At 39.7% G+C, this 19842-nt stretch overlaps 1 protein-coding gene across 4 annotated transcripts in view; it reads right to left on the reverse strand.

The window, feature by feature from the left end:
- Window positions 1–19842, reverse strand: part of SPHKAP (SPHK1 interactor, AKAP domain containing) — a gene marked incomplete at both ends in the record, with an annotated part of 159652 nt that overhangs the window by 83478 nt on the left and 56332 nt on the right. For all 4 annotated transcript variants that reach the window (XM_080932940.1, XM_080932938.1, XM_080932939.1 and 1 more), the window contains one exon: window positions 10214–10321. In XM_080932940.1, the coding sequence (XP_080789066.1) occupies window positions 10214–10321 (108 nt within the window). The remainder of the gene's footprint in view (window positions 1–10213; window positions 10322–19842) is intronic.

A 19842-nucleotide genomic window follows, 5' to 3' on the forward strand; every position in this document is an offset into this window, starting at 1 on the left:
GGGGTTGGGGACCATGTTAAAGTACTTAAAATGTAACCGTGAGTTTCTTAAGATGCACAGATCTGGTTTTCATGTATTTTGTATATCTCCTAGATTCTGGGACAGCACTTTATGTATCATAATTTGCAACTCATGCCCACTGGATAAATGCACGTATGGCCCCTGAGACGACAGAGAGAAATGCATGTTTGGATGGATGGCAGAGGTATATCAGGTTGCCACCAACCTCTAAGAAAACTGTGTATTTTCCAACATGTCAGTGTCAAGGTGTTTGGTTGTGACCCTCAAGTTCTGCATGGTAGATATTAGGGTAAAGATGCTGAATAAATTCCTTTGGAATTAATAACCAATTCAATGCAAATCCAGAACTTTGGTCCTGAGTTAAGTGCTGAACTAATTCCTCAGCCTCTACAGGAATTAAGTGGTGTATAGCTGGCAGATGGGAACTGAGGATATCATTATTTGTAACAAAGGAAAATTCAATCTAGGAATTAGCTGCTCTCAAGAGGAAAAGGTATCTAGGCCTGGTATCTCAATGCCTTCCCCCGTTTGCTTTTAATTCTTGCACATTACAGTTAGGTTGAAAGGTCATAAACAGAATTTAATAGTTGAAATACCTTTCATAAGCCATTTATGTTGAAGGGAAACAGAGAAAGAGAAGATTAATGACACTTTAGATTATGACTTGGGAAAAGGAATAGATCACAAAGCTATCCAAAATGGAAAAACTTTGGATAGTAATCAGAAAAAGGCCAGTGCAAGTCACAGTGCATGCGTGAATGGATATTTCTCTCCAGTTGTATTAAATTTAGAGTGTTCATGTGGGTATAGCCATTGGGCACTTGGAAATAATGCTGCAGTCTACAGATGGTAATCATCATTACAAGGCAGTGCTGAAGTCATGAGGTGTGGATAAAATAGGTTCAAAGAAAATATCAAACGATAATGGGCCAAGCATCCAGACAGATCTTGAGAAAACAGTAAAGTGAGTCAATACCAAGTTGTGGGGAGGGGGAGGGACAAAAGTTCTGCTTGAAATTTACAAAGTAATGATTGTAGAAGCAGGAGAGGAGTCTTAGTGAGGGTATTAGTGAAGTATCAAGAGTGAAGTCAGGAAGGCAGTGACAAGGTGTCATGGCACCAGACTTTGCGACACACATCAGAGAAACTTTAACAAAATAGTGAGGAAGACTGGCCAATATACTGAGGAGCACACTAATGCTGGCTTTCCATAGTCTGGGCATCTTGGCGGGAAAATGAGTTCTCAATGCAAGCTTTGTTTTGCAATTTTTTTTTCCTAGAAATTGGAGAAACAAAAATATTTAAAAGGATAGGGGAGAAATATATGCAATAATTCAAAATCAGCACTGAATAGTGTTTTTTTTTTTTTTTTTTTAAATTAGTATTGATCAGGAATGATGACCATTTGTGGTGTTTCTTTATCTATTTTTAAAAAATTTATTTATTTTATGTATAGAAGTATGTTATGATTCAGACACGCCAGAAGAAGGCATTGGATCTCAATACAGATGGTTGCTAGGAATTGAACTCAGGACCTCTGGAAAAGCTGTGCTCTTAGTCACTGAGCTGTCTCTCCACACCCAGCCTCATCTGTGGTCTTTTAAGATAATAGAAAACAGAAACAACTGAGTCAGTTTTCAGTAAAAGAAGTGCAGGAAATTACATTATTTTTTTGGGAATTAACCTGGAAACATGAATGTGAAATATTTCTCCTTGCCTGACTGAGTAATCTTAAAAGGTTGAAATTACTTTTTTTTTTTGTATGAATGTAGCAAATGTATTGGACTCAAGTTAGTGGCAGTTTATATGATAGCAAACAGTACCAAGGTAGACAAGCCTATGGAAAAAATATTTGAGTGATAGCAGGTATTTAGATGAACTCACATCAAGGGTAAATGGGGATAGATTTACCTGGAAGGGAAAATGTGATAGGGAGACACAGGGGCTTCATTAATATACTTGGTCGTAAATACACCTAGTGGATACATTTTTAATTTTTAGATTATTCTTTCTTGGTTGAATCTTCCTGAAGGGTGCTATTTACTTACCAGAACAATGGCTTCCACAGAAATATGTATATGTATATGATGCACATATGTATATGCAATACAAATCCATAGGATAAAAGAAGTAAGTTGAGATAATCTATGTCCACAGCCATCTATAGTGCAGGTTAGGTGATTCCTGTTTCTTGGTTCCTCTAGGGGAGAGGGTACTTAGAGGAAGTGGTCTAGATAAAGATCAGGAACAATTTGGATAAGCTAATTGAAGTGATAGGAAAGGGAATCTTAATAACTTAGTTGGTGGTAATCATAGTATGTATGTATGTATGCATGTATGTATGCATGTATGTATTGAGCTGGAAACCACTTGTAGGAACGTGTAGTAGCACATGATGAAATGATGTTAAGTCAAAACTGGAGACACACCAGTTGATCCTAACCCAATAACTGGCCTATGTCTTGGTTATACAATGTTACACAAAAATAATAGGCCTGGAAAATATCTTGAAATTCAGTACATTGGGATATAGAAACAAAAAAAATTAACAATGTTTCTGACTCCTTTTGCCAAGTTGGAGGTCTCACATTGCTACTGGGAGACAAGATTCACCATCATGGCTGCTCATTTTAGTTCCTACAGGAAAATGGGACAAGAAGCAGCCAGGTTGCCAACAGTAGTGAATTCATTGGATGGTAAAATTAAGGTACCTTCTTTCTTATGGCTTTCAAAATACTATTATATAACTGTATCTCATCTGATAAATGGCAGGGTAAGTAATGCATAAACATATCACATCTCCATCCAGAAGTGTTTAGAAATTTCAGTGTCCCAGTGATATTAGACTATATTTGTGGGAAAGATGACAGCAGTGAATTAACCTTGATTTTAGACATACAGTCTAAACTGGCCTTGACAGTCTTATGGCCCTTTCCTACATACAGATGGCTTTTAATTACAGTGATAGGTAGGCTGGGTTTACTGGGGATGAGTGACTTTGTCTTCATTCCATGATTATGACAGTATGTGGAGTTAAAGTACAGATTTGGGTGAACCATCTTATGTATGATTGAAGGTTAAAGCTTTCAGAAAATGTGGACAAATACTACCCAACTAGTTGCAATTTGGGGTGTCCCCCATTTTATCACTACATCCAAGGGACACTGTAAGGTCTGGGATTAGTTTTGTTTATCGCAGCTTAGAAATGTGTTATTGCTGGGAGCTAAGGAGTAAAGAACAGTGAAGATACTAAATATGGTACAATCTACAGGGCAGCCACTAGGAACAAAGAATTATGCAGCTCAATGACTTTGTAAGAATGCATTCATGGGTGCCCAGTAAACCTGCCCCAATGAGCTGGCTGACTTAGGCTTTCTATTTAATAGTTACATTAAACTATTTTAATGACTAAATCTCTCACTTAGGCAAGCTACTGCAAAGGCTCTAGAAAGTATAAAAATACTTCTAGATGGTCCAATTAAAACCTGTGGCTTTAAACACACTATGGACAAATGTGTAGAGGGCCACCCCTATTCTATTAGGAAGTATAGCAACTAATTATTGGAGAACAGAAATTCTGCTTCTATATTTAGAATGATCTCATTCCCTCTTTAACCTCTAGAGCAAATGTGTGTCATTGTCACAAAGGAGGTAATTAATATTTCTGGGAATACAAAACAGATACCTTTGAGTGCTCATTAGCCAGATCACCTACCTGCTAATTTTTTTTAACTTTGAGTATATAAGATTTTTTTAAAAAAAGAACAACTATTCATTCTCACCTTTCCCCCTAGGATATCAAGAATAATTGAATAAACAAGAAAGGTTGACACAAACAAACAAGTCTAAAAAAATATAAAATTATGTAGTCACATCCTTCAGGTGTTAGAGGTATTTTAATGAGAATAATTATTTATTGTTGCTGGCTTTTCTTGATTGATAGGCTTTTCCCTTAGAGAAAAACTGCAGTAATGGAAGGAGGTGTTGAACATTTGAGACATTTCGCTATTCTGAGCTATTTTAATAATATGCTCTGTCAAAATGAATTAAAAATAGTTGATAAATGATGTAAACACTTAGGCTTTAGAAGATCTACTCATCCAACCACGTTTATATGGCAAAATGTTGAGAATTGTAGAATACGTTTTTTATGCATTTAAGATCCAGGATTGAAGAATAACGTAACATTTCCTTGCCATGTCTGGGGCCCTATGGCTGCAGATCATCAGCCATGCATGTATTCTGAGTGTCTCAGAGTCCTTGCAAACTGCTTCTTTCTCTCTATATTCCCCCACCCACCCCTTAGTATACGAATCTCTGCTCTCCAATATCCTTTGATGACATTTAAATCTCTAGCCCTGATCTTGCCAAGAGTCCCAGCATTTATATCAGGATACCTACCTGTCATCCCTACTTGAATGAATAAATAATATTCAGCCATTTTCCACCTTCCAATGCCTAGTCCTCCTCCCTCCCTCCCTCACACTTCCCTACTTTGCTCCCTGTCCTCACTTGTAAATGATACACACTCTCAGAGGCCCAGGAGCTCAAGCCCCAAAATATCAGTGTAATTATTTTTGACTAATTATCTTTCAATAATATTATCTAATATATACATAGAATTTTATAGTTTTAAGTTTTTTCCTTTCGTTTGCTTTTATATTAACTCGTATTTAATTTATCACTTTTGTATCAATTCTTTAAGGCATACAGCATATTTTAGGAAACATGTGAATGTTAAAATCATTAGACTAGCAGAACAAATGAACATTTCTCTCATATCAAGTACCTAACATTTTGCCTTCTCCATGGCTGCAAAATCTATATATTTAATGAAAATCTAGATTAGAACACACTATTACTAACTATGGAATTCCTATGTACACTCCATATTTGATTTTGTACTTCCAATATAGTTTACAACCTACTTTTAATAATACAACTACACAGGGAGCTCTTATTCCAAAGTGCTTCTATAATCTTTCAAAATCTGGCTTATAGTGATATATGTCTTTGAAATTATGTCATAATAGAGCAGTTTTCCTAACTCATTGGCTCCTGGCAGCCTAGTCATGTCCAATGGAAATTCTGTTTTCCTAAAAGTCAAATGCTACCACTGGAAATTTTGAATTTCCCAAGGGGGCATATGCATAGAGTGAGGCAAAGTCAAAAAGAGTGGTCTCATCTCACCCATTCTGAGAGCTGCGTTGAGAAGCAAGCCTTTCTAGATGGTCCTTTATTTTGGACATGTTGAAGGGCTTGAGTATTAAAACCCCTAGACAGAAGGGGTTCAGACAGAAGGAAGGAAGGAAGAAGAATGTGGCTAAACAACAACAAACCCCTCATCATCCTCTCCCTCCAAGAGGCTGCCTGCTGAAGCAACCCTCCAACCCAAGTAAAAATCTTCCTAAAGCAAGCAACTCTACTTCATCATGGAGGTTTTGTTCTCTTCTGCCAACCTTCAACAGCGTTTGATGGTTTTTGCTTTTCTGTTGGCAGTGTTTAGGTTTTATTGAAAATTCTTCAGTGACAAAGAAATGCTTTTGTGCAGAAGGACTGAACTGGGCTGTATAAGACAGCTTTTCCTAACTGTCTCTAAGCACCTGATAAAATAGCTTTAAGAGTCAGAAAGATTTATTTTGGCTTAGAGTTTCAGCAGAAGTGGCCATTTGAGTCATGGCCATTTGGTATCATTGTTTCTCCTGTTTGGAAGCAGAATGGCTGTCATGTTTCTGACTGCTTCACACTGTTCTTGGAATCTATTCTGGTTAGCCTAAATCATCTAGATACAAAATTATATACTTGCCAAAACCTAGAGTTATCTGAGAGGAGCCTCAATTAAGGACTTGCCTAACCTGGGCTGATCTGTGGACATGTCTGTCTATGGTAGAATTGTTTTGATTCTTGACTGATGTAGAAGGAGCCAGCCTAGGGTAAGGTGCATTCTTAGACAGCTGGTCCTGAGGTGCATTAGTTAGCGAACAGCATTCCTGCATAGTTTCTTTTTCCAGCATCCTCCCTTGACTTCCTGCTCTGACTTCCCTTAAGGTTGGACTGTGCCCTTGATGTGTAAGCAGAAATGAGTGCTTCCCTTCTTTAATTGCCTTCAGTCACGTTGTTTGCCATGGCAACAGGAGAGGAATAGGCTTCATATTTGCTGTGGGACAGATGAGGCTGCCCCCTGAAGAAACAACTCAACCTCATGGTCTGCTCTTTGGAAACAAAACCTGTACCGATACATGGTAGCAATACCCCAATAGTTTCCAAGCTGGAGGGTGATCCTCAAAAAAAAAAAAAAAAAAAAAAAAAAAAAAAAAAAAAAAATCAAACTACACTAAACCAATCATATAAAATTAGCTGCTAACTGAAGTGAGGATAAAACAGCCAAAACAGCAGTTCACTTAGTGTTGGGTCTTTCAAAAAACAGAAAGGCAGCAAAGCAATAAACAGCATCCCTTCAGGTTCCTCCGGGGTCTGTTGTTATTGTCTGTAAATACTTTAAGGGTGAGGTAGATTCTTAATGCTGATTTTTTTAAATTAAATTTTAATGAAGGGATTTTTTTTAATCATCTATTTTTTATCTTCCTTTAAATTACACTTCTTCTTTGCAGGGAGGCATCTGAGGCAGAATATTGCCAACATGCTGTTTGATAACTTACTCTGTAGCTCAGACTGGCTACCAGTCGCTGATAATTTTCTTGTTTCAGCTTTTTCAGAGTCCCGTGGTTAAAGCAATTGCTTGCATTTATATAAAACTTCCATGGAGTTCTGGGGAAATGGCCCTTATTTATAAAGTTTTTGTTTTACAGCCCAGGTAATCCCAAACAGTCCCCCAGGAGCTGGGACCATAAATGTGTCCACCCTGTCACACTGAAAAAACAACTTTGAAAAATAATGTGATATTTGCCCTTACTGCTTGGTTCACATGGTTGTCTTGTGAGGATGTTTTTCTCCTGGCCCAATATACCTAGAGTTTACCCTAGTTGACCTGTAGCTATGAGGGTCTCTCAGAAAAATGGAGCCCTAGTGTCTTAGGGTATATCCATTGCTGTGAAGAGATGCCACTACCGTGGCAACTTTTAAAAAGGACATTTAATTGTTTCTGGCCTACAGTTTCAGAGGTTTAGTTCATTAGCATCATGGCAGGAAGCATGGTGGTATAGAGATAGACATGGTGCTAGAGAAGAAACTGAGAGCTCTACATCCTGATTGGCAGACATCACAAAAGGAAGATTGTGAGCCACTAGGTCTGGCTTTGAGTTTCTGAGACCTAAAAGCCAATCCTCAGTGATACTCCTTTCAACAAAGCCACACCTCCTACATCAAAGCCACACCTCTTCCAGCAAAGCCACACCTTCTCCAACAAAGCCACTCCTCCTAATAGTACCACTTGTTATGGCCCTACTTGGGCCAGTTTTATTTAAATCACCATACTGATCTCTCACAGTCTTCTCCCTACCCTCGAACCTCAAAAGCTAAAAGAACGAATTTGGAAAGTTACTACAGGATAGTTGTTTATAGCAGTCTTATAATTTATCTTTGGTTCATAGCCATGAATAATACTTAATGTTTATATATTAGCTTCAAACATTAGAGGTGGTTGAGAAGACTCAGAAACAAATGATCTGAAGTGTCTTGTACTTTTTTGGTTCCCTCCATCCCCATTTAGAAAGAGGAGAAAGCTCTACAACAGCAGGATGAATCAGTTAAACCTTAACTGGTGTTTCTAGTTTCCAACACCAGAAAGGAACAAAGAAAGGAAGCTGTGTATTCTCTGTCCAAATTGATGGTATATGGAACTGTTAGTCTGTACAAAGGAAGTTGCTCTGGCTATAAAAGTTAGTGTTTCAAACTGTAGACCTGTGATTCCTTCCCAAATAGAGAGTGTAGAAAATACCTTTGCTCTTCAATCATTAATTCTTGTGATCCAACCTTCATGCACACTAAAATAGTATCAGGAGTTGCTGGGATAATAATTTGGCTAAAGCATGGTTACTAATGTTATCCTTTGCTTTAAAGAATATGATTTAAAGCAGTATGATTGGATATTTACAAATGCCTGGATTTTCTGCCTCCAGAATTGAATTTATTTACAAAAAAAGACATTATAATAAAATTATTCGTCATTTAATTCTTATTTTTCAAAAAAAAAAAGAGAAAAAAGAAATATTAGAACAGCAACTAAAATTCTGGACAAGAGATAAAAATACAGAATGCTTGGGGCTCAGGAGTAGGTAAAGTTCCTTCTGTGCAATCATAAAAACCTGGGCTTGGGTCCCTGAAACTAACCTAAAGGTGAGAGTGGTTATGCATGTCTATACCCCACCGCTGGAGGGAAAGGGCAGGTTAGAGCAGGATGAGACAGGTGGGCTCTCAGGAGATTATTGGCCAGCCAGTCTAGCCAATCAATGAGCTCTGGGCTCAAGGAGGCCCTTTCTCAAAACATAAATGTCGAAGTAATAGTGGAAGGCATGGGTAGTATGATGTTGGCCTCTGGCTTCTACCTGCGCACGCATAGATCTGTAGCACACACACACACACACACACACACACACACACACACAGAGAGAGAGAGAGAGAGAGAGAGAGAGAGAGAGAGAGAGAAACACACACACAGATACACATCACACACTCCATGTACATATATTACACACACACACACACACACACACACACACACACACACATATACCATAATACATACCACACACACCACACTCACATACCATACAATATAACAACAAACACACAGAAACCATACACCCAACACAAAATCATACACACACATACCACACTCACACCTGTACATCACCCACAGATACTGAGAGATGAAAGCAGAAGTTATTAACCTAAAAGAGAGTAATTCTTCTAAAACCATTTTTAAATTAAAGTTTTCATAAAATATATTTTTATCATTTTCTTCTCCCCTAATTCCTCCCAGAGCCTCACTCCCTACCACCCAACATCATGTTTTCCTCCCTGCTCCTGCTAGCTCTGTCTTTCTCTCACCCACGGGGGGGGGGGGGGGGAGGGATAAACATAAAATGAGTAAAGCAAAAGTAACTAAAAAGCAAACTCCCTCAACCAAAAATGTGGTCTATTTTATGTAGGCCAACTACTCCTGGGCACAAGGTCTACCTAGGTATGCAGTTGATTTCTCCATTAAAGAAAACTCGTTTTCCTTTCCCTAGCAGAAATATATCTGCAAATAGCAACTTGATAGAAGTTGGGTCTTTGTGTCTGCTTTCGTTCTCGAGACAGAGGAATGAAGGGTGTTGGGGTGGCTTCTGCTGCTCCTGAGGTGAGATCCCACTGTGTGAAATGCTCCTTCTAGCTTGCCAAGTCTGCTTTGCTTCGTACAGACCAACAGTCATCCCTCCCAACCATCTTTGTTTTTCCCTTTTCTTTTGTAACAGATATGCCAGCGTAGAGCTTACCTGCAGGACTAGCTCAAAGGTGATGCTCTGAATTTAGTTAGGAGAAATACATTACATTTCTACCCTCTTAGGAAATCCTGCCTAGTCTCTGTCCTCATGCCCCCATAAGAGCTAGGTGATTTCAATCACAGCGCAGCATACAGCCCGTAGGGGAAGCATCACAGTAAATGCGCACATTGTACATTCATAGTCTAAACTCTAAGAATTATATAGCTTATCTATGAAAATAATTCTTGCCTTTCAGATGCTTTGCATGTAGTACAGCACAGCTCAGTGCATGAGAATTCATGCCTTTTTTATTTCTTAGGCTGAGGGGGGTTTCAAGTTATAGCTGTAAGTCATAAAGAATGCCAGAAAAATTTTATTCATTTTTCAGATCAGAAAACACTTCTTAATAGGAGTTATAAAACACATTGGAAAGAATCCAAGAGCGCTCTTGAGTTTTTAGATTTTTTTTTCTTCTGGTACAATTCTATTTCTAAATATATTCCTGGGTCATTTTTTTTCAGAGTTGCAGGGTTTTTTTCTCCCTTTTCATAAGAATGATGACAGTAGTTCATCTATTTAAATGACACATCGATTTGAAGCACCACCTGTCTGTCACTGTGTTGTCTGTCCGCATGAGAACATAATTTCAAAAGTATACTTTCATAACCTTGCATCTCAGAGGTTATGACATGTTGTCTTAGGTACATGCCCCAGTTCCCCGCATTTCCAGACGGTTTCCCCCCGACCCCCGAGTTCCACACACTTACTGAAGCACAGTTTTCAGACTCGTCTTCCACAAACCCAATCTGGCAAGGCGTCCTCTGGTTCTGCAGCCAGTAGTCCGTGGACTCCAGCAAGCTATTACTTCGAAGAACCTGGGGCAACACAGAGAAAGCCTTTCAGGGTTGCCCGGCCAGGGTTTGTATCTAAACAAGCAGCTTTCCACCGAGAAACCTGTAGGTGTTTTTATTCCGGGTTCCCTCGGAGCAGCTGGAAAGGAAAAGAGGAGGGAGAAACCTGCTGGATTACGGTAGCGCTAGAATGAACAAAACATCCTCCCAGGACCTGGCTTGCTGCTGTTATTAATTCTCCTTAGAGTTCTTCAGATATAACACCCTTAACACCAGTGTGTGCTTGATTCTTGCAAAACTTCCAAACCGAATGATTGTTTTTGGGTAATGCCCACCATTGATGGGCACAAACGGTTCATTTCTAGTTAATGTTCTCTCACAACGGTGAAGACCTTTATTTAAAAACATCATGCATTCGTTTTGGCTGCACACTGACTACTCTTCCTTCCTTTGATTGCATTGACTGACATAGGTATAAAACAGGGCACATTTTTTTCTAGAAAGCTAAGGCACCAGGCTGTTAAAAAAATATTAGGAGTAATATGGTTCCACTAGTTAAAGCATTTTTCTCATTTTGCAATAGTATGCCAAAATAAAAAGAAATTAAATACCCATATCAACAAAGCCTGATATGGTTTATAAATGCAAATTTTGGTCTTGGGTTTCAAAGAAGAAACAAGAGTTTTTTTTTTTTTTTTTCTTCATAGCCAAATATTTTCAAGATACAATTTCATAAGTAACCAGATGACTCGATTTGGCATATTTAATTAGTGTCCATATTTGTTTCTCACTTAAGATTCCTAATGTTAATCATGGTTTTCTTCTGGAAAAATGTCTGTTAATTTGTGATTACAAACTTCTTCTAAGCAATGCAATAGACTTAACCAATTCATCCAATGGGCTCTAAAATAGAATTCTAACTCAATTACAACAAAATGCTGTCTCTTTTATCCTACAAATCCAGAAATATATTACTTTTGTTTGAGAGTGTACTGGTTGGTTTTGTGTCAACTTGACACAAGCTGGAGTTATCACAGAGAAATGAGCCTCAGTTGAGAAAATGCCTCCATGAGATCCAGCTGTAAGGCATTTTCTCAAATAGTGATCAAGGGGAAGGGCCCAGACCACTGTGGGTGGTGCCATCCATGGGCTGGTAGACCTGGGTTCTATAAGAAAGCAGGCTGAGCAAGCCAGGGGAAGCAAGCCAGTAAGTAACATCCCTCCATGGCCTCTGCATCAGCTCCTGCTTCCTGACCTGCTTGGGTTCCAGTCCTGACTTCCTTTGGTGATGAACAGCAATGTGGAAGTGTGAGCTGAATAAACCCTTTTCTCCCCAACTTGCTTCATGGTCATGATGTTTGTGCAGGAATAGAAGCCCTGACTAAGACATAGAGTTAACCCATATAATTCTGAAACTTTTCATAGAATTTTTCTTCAGATGTGTGATTTCAGTTGCACATATCTCCCTATTAAATATTTATTGTTACCTAAGGATGACAAACCTCCACCTTTCCTATGGAAAAACATAAATAGATAACTTGTACATCCGTAGCTGGTTGAACAGTGACCTTGGTACTGTTTCTGAAGATTAAGCCAGACATCGGTCCTTCTCATGCCTCTCACAGGGAGATGCTTCTTAATAAGGCTAACATAGCATGACTACTTTAATGGCCACTATCTCTGAGTATTCGGCTACATTTCTAGGAACAGTGTGACTTATGGTGGCCTAGATGCCTGAATACAGAAGAATCCAGGAGAGAGCGAGAAAACTGTTGTCTCTTAAAGAGTCACAGAGTCGGCCATTGCGTTGCATTGTGAGAAAGAAGAAAACAAAACAAAACAAAAAAAAAAAAAAATAAGGGGAAAGAACAAGCAGTTGAAGAGATTCAAAACCATTCAAGACGAGTTCAACATCTTCTCGCCCAAACATTCTCTTGTTTTGAAAATTATATGTATTTCATTAGTAAATATGCTATTCAGTGTTTAACATTTTAAAAGTAGACGTGCTAAACATAAGGAAGCAGATGCTGAAAAATAGATCACAGTAAAATCAAGAGACCTGAGTTTCCTCCTCAGAACCCATGCATAAAAGCCAGGCTATCTCAAAGAATGGCTGGTAGCACCTGAGGATAACACAGAGTCATCTTCTGACCTCCCTGTGTCAGCACACACATGTGCTGCCCTTCACACACAGGGAACAAAACATGAGAACTCTAAGATAAGTAAATGAAATTTAAAAAAAATCTAAATTATTGTAGATGCTACAAGGATTTTGAGTTGATAATAGAATTAATACATATATATTAATTAATATACATTATTAGCTTCACTTAAAGCAGAAAGACTTCTAAGTCTCTAAATCCAGCCTTTTGTACAAAACTCCCATTCATAGTTATTTCCAAATAGAATAGAGTTTGCAAATCTTGTTCAGAATCTGAGCCTGGCCCCTAACAGCAGCACCAATGGGCCAATGGATGTAAGCCATGATTCTCAGCTTCTGCATCAAAAAGTTATGTGATAGATACATGAAGGGAGTTCATTGAGGAGCCATGGTGGAAAAGGGGAGTGTGCACTGAAATTGTGGGAGCAGAATGGAGTTATACTGAGGAGCTCTGGTGGGTGCAAGGAGACAAGGAGAGGGTTCCATTGAGCAGCTATGTGTGAAGCACCCAATAAGTAGCTTATTTTCCCCAGAATATGGTTTGGTTATGACTTGAAAGGAACTATGAGCAATAATAAACATTTGAAAGACTTTTCCAAAAAAAAAAGTCAGTAAAATTAAATAACTTCAGATATGTGAGGGCAAACTTTCTTTCTGGAATATTCTGTCTGAGGTATAATTTTCACTGTGCAGTTTTTAATATCGATAGTTACAGCCACAATTACAGCTGTCTACAGCGTTAGAAAATTCTGAGAATTGGGTTATTAAAATTCACTTAAAATTGTTACAAGGCTACTATCTTATAGGCAAAGGTCTTCAAAGAAATTACAATTGGTTCCTGTTCCACATGGTTCAGACCTTGACCTTGGATTTAGTTTCGAGGGCACCAAGGGTCTATTTGTCAGTTTCCTGAACATTGCAGCCTTCCATGCTTCCCAAATGGTCCTATCTCGTGTTTCTGAAACATCCTTTGCTGTTTAATTCTTTAAACTAAAAAATGCATTTTATGTTCTTTCCTTTAAGGCCAGATTTTCTTTGTTAGGATTCCAGAGTAATGCTTTTTTTTTTTTTTTTTTTTTTTAAGAAAGAGAAACTTTCCTGGTGTGAATGAGTGGATAGAATTAATCCACTCAGTGATAGATGAGATTGTAATTTCTCATAGACACCATAGTTCGAAGTCTATCACTTCGTCCACTAGTACCTCATGCCTGTCCCTGGCTTTTCTTTGACCTCATTAATTCCGCATCCTAGGAACATCTGAGCATAAAGCACAGACAGCAGTTGGACATGCTGGCTGATCCTGCTTTACAGTGCAGCTCAGCAAACAGTCAAACCCGAATCAGGTCTTCCTCATTTCAGAGACAGACATTGCTTGTCTACATTCTGACTGACAAGAGGTATACAATATTGTGGTCACAATAAATTGTCACACAACACTTGGCTGATGTTTCTCCTATGTCAGTCTGAGGAGTGGAGAGGAATTGATTTGTAGTTCACTTGGCCCTCTCAGGGTCTGCAAAGTGGCCACACTTTGCAGTGGTGTATGGGGAGTGCTGCACATCAGCCTACCATTTGCCATCTACCATGTAGAAATTTCTACAGCTGAGGAAGGGGATGTCTGATGTGAAGCTATCTAACCTGTTCCTTGTGCTTAGCAATTATTTCTTCCCTTCCTTCCTTTCTACTTTCCTTCCTTCCTTCCTTCCTTCCTTCCTTCCTTCCTTCCTTCCTTCCTTCCTTCCTTATTTCTTCCAATTTTGTGTCTGTATTTACCTGTGCATTTTTCCATGTGTGTTGGCATGCCTGTGTGTAAAACAATGTGCATGGTTGTGTATGCACATGGAGGCCTAAGCTCAACGCCACAGTTCATTCTTGATTGATTTTCCACTCTTCATTGAGGCAGGCAGGTTTTCTCAATCAAAACCAGTGTACTGCCTGTTTTTTTTATGTCACCTTGACACATGCTGGAGCTATCACAAAGAAAGGAGCCTCTCTTAAGGAAATGCTTCCATGAGATCCAGCTGTAGGGCATTTTCTCAATTAGTGATCAACAGTGGGAGGGCACATTATGGGTGGTGTCATCCCTGGGCTGGTAGTCCTGGGTTCTATAGGAAAGCAAGCTGAGAAATCAAGAGGGAGCAAGCCAGTAAGCAGCACTCCTCCATGGCTTCTGCATCCACTCCTACCTCCACATTCCTACCCCGTGTGAGTTCCAGTCCTGACTTCCTCTGGTCATGAACAGCAATCTGGAAGTGTAAGCTGAATAAACCCTTTCCTCACCAACTTGCTTCTTGGTCCTGATGTTTTGCGCAGGAATAGAAATCCTGACTAAGCCACTTAGAGATCACCAACATTGCTACGCTCAGTAGCCAGCTTCTGTGGGGGATGGTCTCTCTCTGTCTTCTGAAGCTGAATTGCTGTTTACCCCTACCTCTTACACAGGTGCTGAGGATCTGAACTTCAGTCCTCATTCTTGTGTGCCAAGTTTTGTTTTGTTTTTAATCACTGAGCTATTTGCCTATCCCAATTAGAATTACATTAACATTAATAATTAACAAAATGACACTTCATTTGGGAATTCTGAGATAAAGTTCTCACTTATCATTTGGATTAAATCTTTAGACTTGAGGGTTACAATGTGAAGCTAACAGAGGTACATGCAACCAACCAGTTCTCACCATATTAAAGTAACTGACCAAAGTACCTTATTATTTTCTCTGCCCTTGATTACAGGGGCTCATGGTTTGTTTGGCACACATTAGGGCCAGTCTCTCAGGAATCAGGGCCTTGACAAAAGTCAGAATCTGTGTGATAGTGTCATCTCATGCATCTCATATTTGGGTCATCTGTTCTAATTTGGGGACACTAGTTGAAAGTTGTGTTCCAGTCCTGAGTCTCTGTCAGCTAATCCTTGTTTCCTCCTAGCTTCTGGCTCCAGTTTCCCTGAGTAAAACCACTATATCAGGTTAAGGTAAATACTATCCTTGTACAAAGCATAATGTAATGTTCCCTTTCACACTTTACACTTCCTATCAACAAGAAGGAGCTGGAAGTAAAGAAAAAAGAAAAAAAAAAGAAAAAGAAAAGAAAAGAAAAGACTATGCAGCAGTGGCCACCGGGAGGCAGAGACAGGGAGATCTCTGAATTTGAGGCCAGCCTGGTCTGCAGAGTGAGTTCCAGGACATCTGAGCATATTCATAGAAGTCCTGTCTCAAATGAACAAACAAACAAACAAAAAAGAATACAAGGATTTTACAACGCAGAAGAGGAGAGGGGAGGAAGGAGGGAAGGAGCTGAGAGGTGGCTTTGAGGCACACTTGCTGCACTTCCAGAAGACTTGGATTTATTTTCTAGCACCATATTAAGTGGCTCACAACTGTCTGTGACTACATTCCCAGGGGATCCTCTTATAACCTTTACAGGAACACACACACACACACACACACACACACACACACACACACACACACACACATACACACACTCATACACACAGTCAGGCAGACACACATACACATAATATTGACAATATTATTTTAAACACTGAGAAGGGAACAAGGGAAGAAAATAAACATGCTAACTTCAGTAAACCACTCAGCCCAGTGTGTTACACAATTGTAACCTTTTTTTTTTTTTCTTATGGTTTGGACAAAGGACTTGAAGTAGTACTTGAAAAAAAAAAAAGCTTGTGCTGGAACATTTAGTGTTTTTGATGTTTTATAAATATAGCTTCCTGCTGAGAAAGTCATCTTTTTGAGTAGGAAAAGAGAGGCTCTCACCAGGTCCTGCACGGTTCATTTAGTTATCTGGTATTTTTAGTTCCAGGCTTGCCTGTTGCAGATGCCGGGTTAATAATGAGTGTGCCGTGTGTGCTGTTCCTTCCCAAGTTTAAAACAATAATGGTGCAGCTTGTCTGAAAATTCTGAGAGTGTCCTAAATAAGAAAGAAAGAAAGCCTTCTGCTTCATGGTGCAGCAGTTTCAAAATGCAGCAGTTTTTGCAGGAGACAGGGAAGAATTGGCTCCTACAAACTAGAATCAGTTATCCTGTGTCTGAGCAATACCTGCTTCTTTGGTAACTTAGATTGGAGAAGATGCTCACCTTTAGCTTCTGAGATCTAAGATCTGGAGGAAGGACTGAAAACACTCTCTCCTCATCTCAAGCACTTAATATAATTGGACAATTTGATGAACTTCAGAGGGTCCATTCTTGCATCATTTGATGATAACAATGCCACTTGAGAAAGCTGTTCCAGGGGCTAAATAGGAAGGAAGATGCTTACAAACCGAAGATCACCCAACTGAATAGGTAGCTGATTGATGCATGATTTTTCTTGGCAGAGGAAGGCAGTGGAATTTAGAGGATATGTGTTCCATCTGAGCAGTTTCTTGATCTTGTCATCATCTGACAAGCTCTTTCCCTTTGTTGGTGATATGCCACCATTGGTTTTTTTTTTTTTTTTTTTTTTTAATTTAATTCAATCTTCTTTCTCAACTGTCTCCAGCCCCCAGTCAATTACCTAAGTTCACTAAGCTCACAAATAAACTCAGTGAGACACTGAAGAAAATATGATGAAGAAGCCTGATATACCAAGGACACGTGCTCCAACATGTTCACAGCAGCTTTATTGATAATAATCATAAATTGGAACCAACCCTGATGTCCCTCCACCAAAGAATGAATGCAGAAAATGTGGTTCATTTACATAATGTAATATGACTCCACTATTAAAAACAAGGACATGATGAATTTCTCAGGCAAATAGATGAAACTAGAAAATATCATCCCAAGTGAGGTAAGCTAGACACAAAGAGGCACGCATGGTATGTACTCAGTAATAAGTAGGTATTGGCCAAAGAATACAGAATATCCATGATACACTCCATAAGAATTTAAATGAGAAAGGAGGTCCAAGTGAGGACACTTGAATCCCAATTAGAAGGGAACAAAATAGTTATTAAAGGCAGAGAGGAGGAGGAATGTGAGTGGAGGGAGGATAGCGGGGGGGGATGGGGGTGATCAGGCGTAGAGAGAGACAGGAGAGAGTCCCAGAGGGCCAGGAGAATGAATAGATAATGCAGTTACCAAGGGTAGGTTGTTGGGAAGACTCTCTAGGAAGTTCCAGAGACCCAGGATGAGGACAGTTCTCAGGAGTCAATGCAGATGACCTTAAACAAAATGCCCAACAGTGGGGATGTGGAACGTGTAGAGACTCCTTCCAGTAGCCATGCAGGACCCCTAGTGGAGGGATGGGTACACCAACCCACCTACAAAACTTTTGAATCAAAATTGATCCTGTCAACAGAAGAGAAGGGATAAAGATGGTAGAGGTTGGAGGAACAGCAGACCACCAACTAGCTCATTTTGAGGTCAATCCCAGGGTCAAACAACAATTCCTGACTGTTACCGATTGCTGATGTTTTGCTTGCAGATAGGAGCCCAGCATAGCAGCCCTCTCTGAAAGGCTCTACACAGCAGCTGACAGAGACAGATGCAGATGTCCACAGACAAACACTGGACGAAGGTCAAGGACCCTTATTGAAGACTTAGGGAAAGGACTGAAGGCCTTAAAGGAGATGACAACCCCACAGGATGACTAACGGTGTCAACTAACCAATATGGGGAGAACACTGTGAGGGAGTGTGGGAATGGGGGGCAGTATTTGTTGTTTGTGTGATTTATTAATTAAAAAAACAAGTCACTGAAAAAAAGAAGGCCGGCACAGTCATATACTGTATTCTTAGCCCGAGGGAGATAGAGGTAGGAGGATCCAAATTGCAATGGCAGCCTGGTCAAGGTGAGGCATTGTGGCCAAATATACTAAAACACCCATAAGAAACATCTTTGGAAAATACTTCCCAGAACATGAAGGAAGGAATGTCAAACTGAGGCAAATGGTCCAAGAATGAAGTGGCTAGTTTTATCTGGGGGCAAGAGGCAACAAAAAACCTCGTACTTGATGGGTGTGTTGATAGATGAGTTTGAGTTGTGTAGAGACATTTGGAAAGTTGGGAAGGTCTCTCTCCCTCTCCCTTTCCTCCCTCTCCCACCCCCCCCAGACTGACTTTCCCTCTGTGTTCATAAGTACTTCTTATAAGTACTGTTCCTTCCACTCCCAGCAAAGTCCAGGGCCTCATGGGGTTTGATTAGCACCTGGAAACATGACACAGCCCTCTCTCCTGAGTCAGTTTTGACCCTTCCCCAGAACCTGCTTCTTTTCAGATTTCTAGTCGGTGGTTATGGCACTTGGGTCTGCTCCTCATCTTGATGACTTTGTCTATATACAAACTCCCTCTTTTATCCAGTTGAAACTCTAAAGGAAATTTGACTCCTAGCCCAGAAGCTATGCTAATTCTCACAGTTTTGTTGGTTTGCCAGTTCTGAGCCAGCTGGAACACCTCCTTGCCTATTTCTACTCCCAATGCCTGCTCTACGAAGTTTACTTTTTCTTCCACACACTAAACATTAGCAAAGCTTTTAATGGGCATGTTATGGATTGTTCTTTGGTAGCGTATTGTGCATAGTATAGAACTGACCTTCAGATTTATGGAGGCAAAACAAGAAGCAAAGGAGCATTGGAATATGTAAATGCAAATAATGGTTCATATAAAAGAGAAATCCACATGGTGCTGTGATAAAGAATGTAAGGGTTAAGTGTTTCTATCATTTAAATATTTGCACCCCTCTAAACTTACATGTTGGAATCAGAACCCTGATATGTTTCTGTTTCGGTAAATATTAAAAAGATGGGTGGCTACCGGTTCAGCACATTCTCACTCCAAGGTTCATGAACTCCAATGGGGAACCACGCTCTCCGGCTGTCTGTCTGCATTTGCTTTCACACACTGGTGGGTTGTTACCACACCTGACACACACATCAAATCAGCAGGCCCTGAGCGTTCTCACTCCAAGATGCCACAGAGCCAGATACGAACGCTCCAACTGCCTCTCAGCCACACTGCCTTTACATTGTCCCCTGTAGCCTGGTAAAATCAAGGTTCCAGAAACATGTAAGTTAGCAATTAGATTTATACGTTAAATTCTAACTCCGCAATACATCCACACAATAAATTAACTGCCAATTAATGAAGGTATGAATCACTCCCCCCCACAAGATAAAATTGATCTAGTTTTCCTAATCCAAATCCTCCTTCTCTGTCGTCTTTATCTTGGCTTCTCCTCTCTCCTTCCTAGACTTTTAGCTGCCTACCCTTCCTTCTCATCCAATAAAAGGCTGAATCCTCCTTGATGAATAATGACATCATCCTGCATGTTTTCATTAAGAGGTGCTGCTGTTAGGGTGATGGCTGAGAAGGTTCAATCCTTTTTGAGAGGATCAGCATCTTTCTTAAAGAGGCTCCATAATCCCTTTCATCCTCCATGAA

Source organism: Micromys minutus (genome assembly GCF_963924665.1).
Source record: "Micromys minutus genome assembly, chromosome: 19".
Lineage (NCBI taxonomy): Eukaryota > Metazoa > Chordata > Mammalia > Rodentia > Muridae > Micromys > Micromys minutus.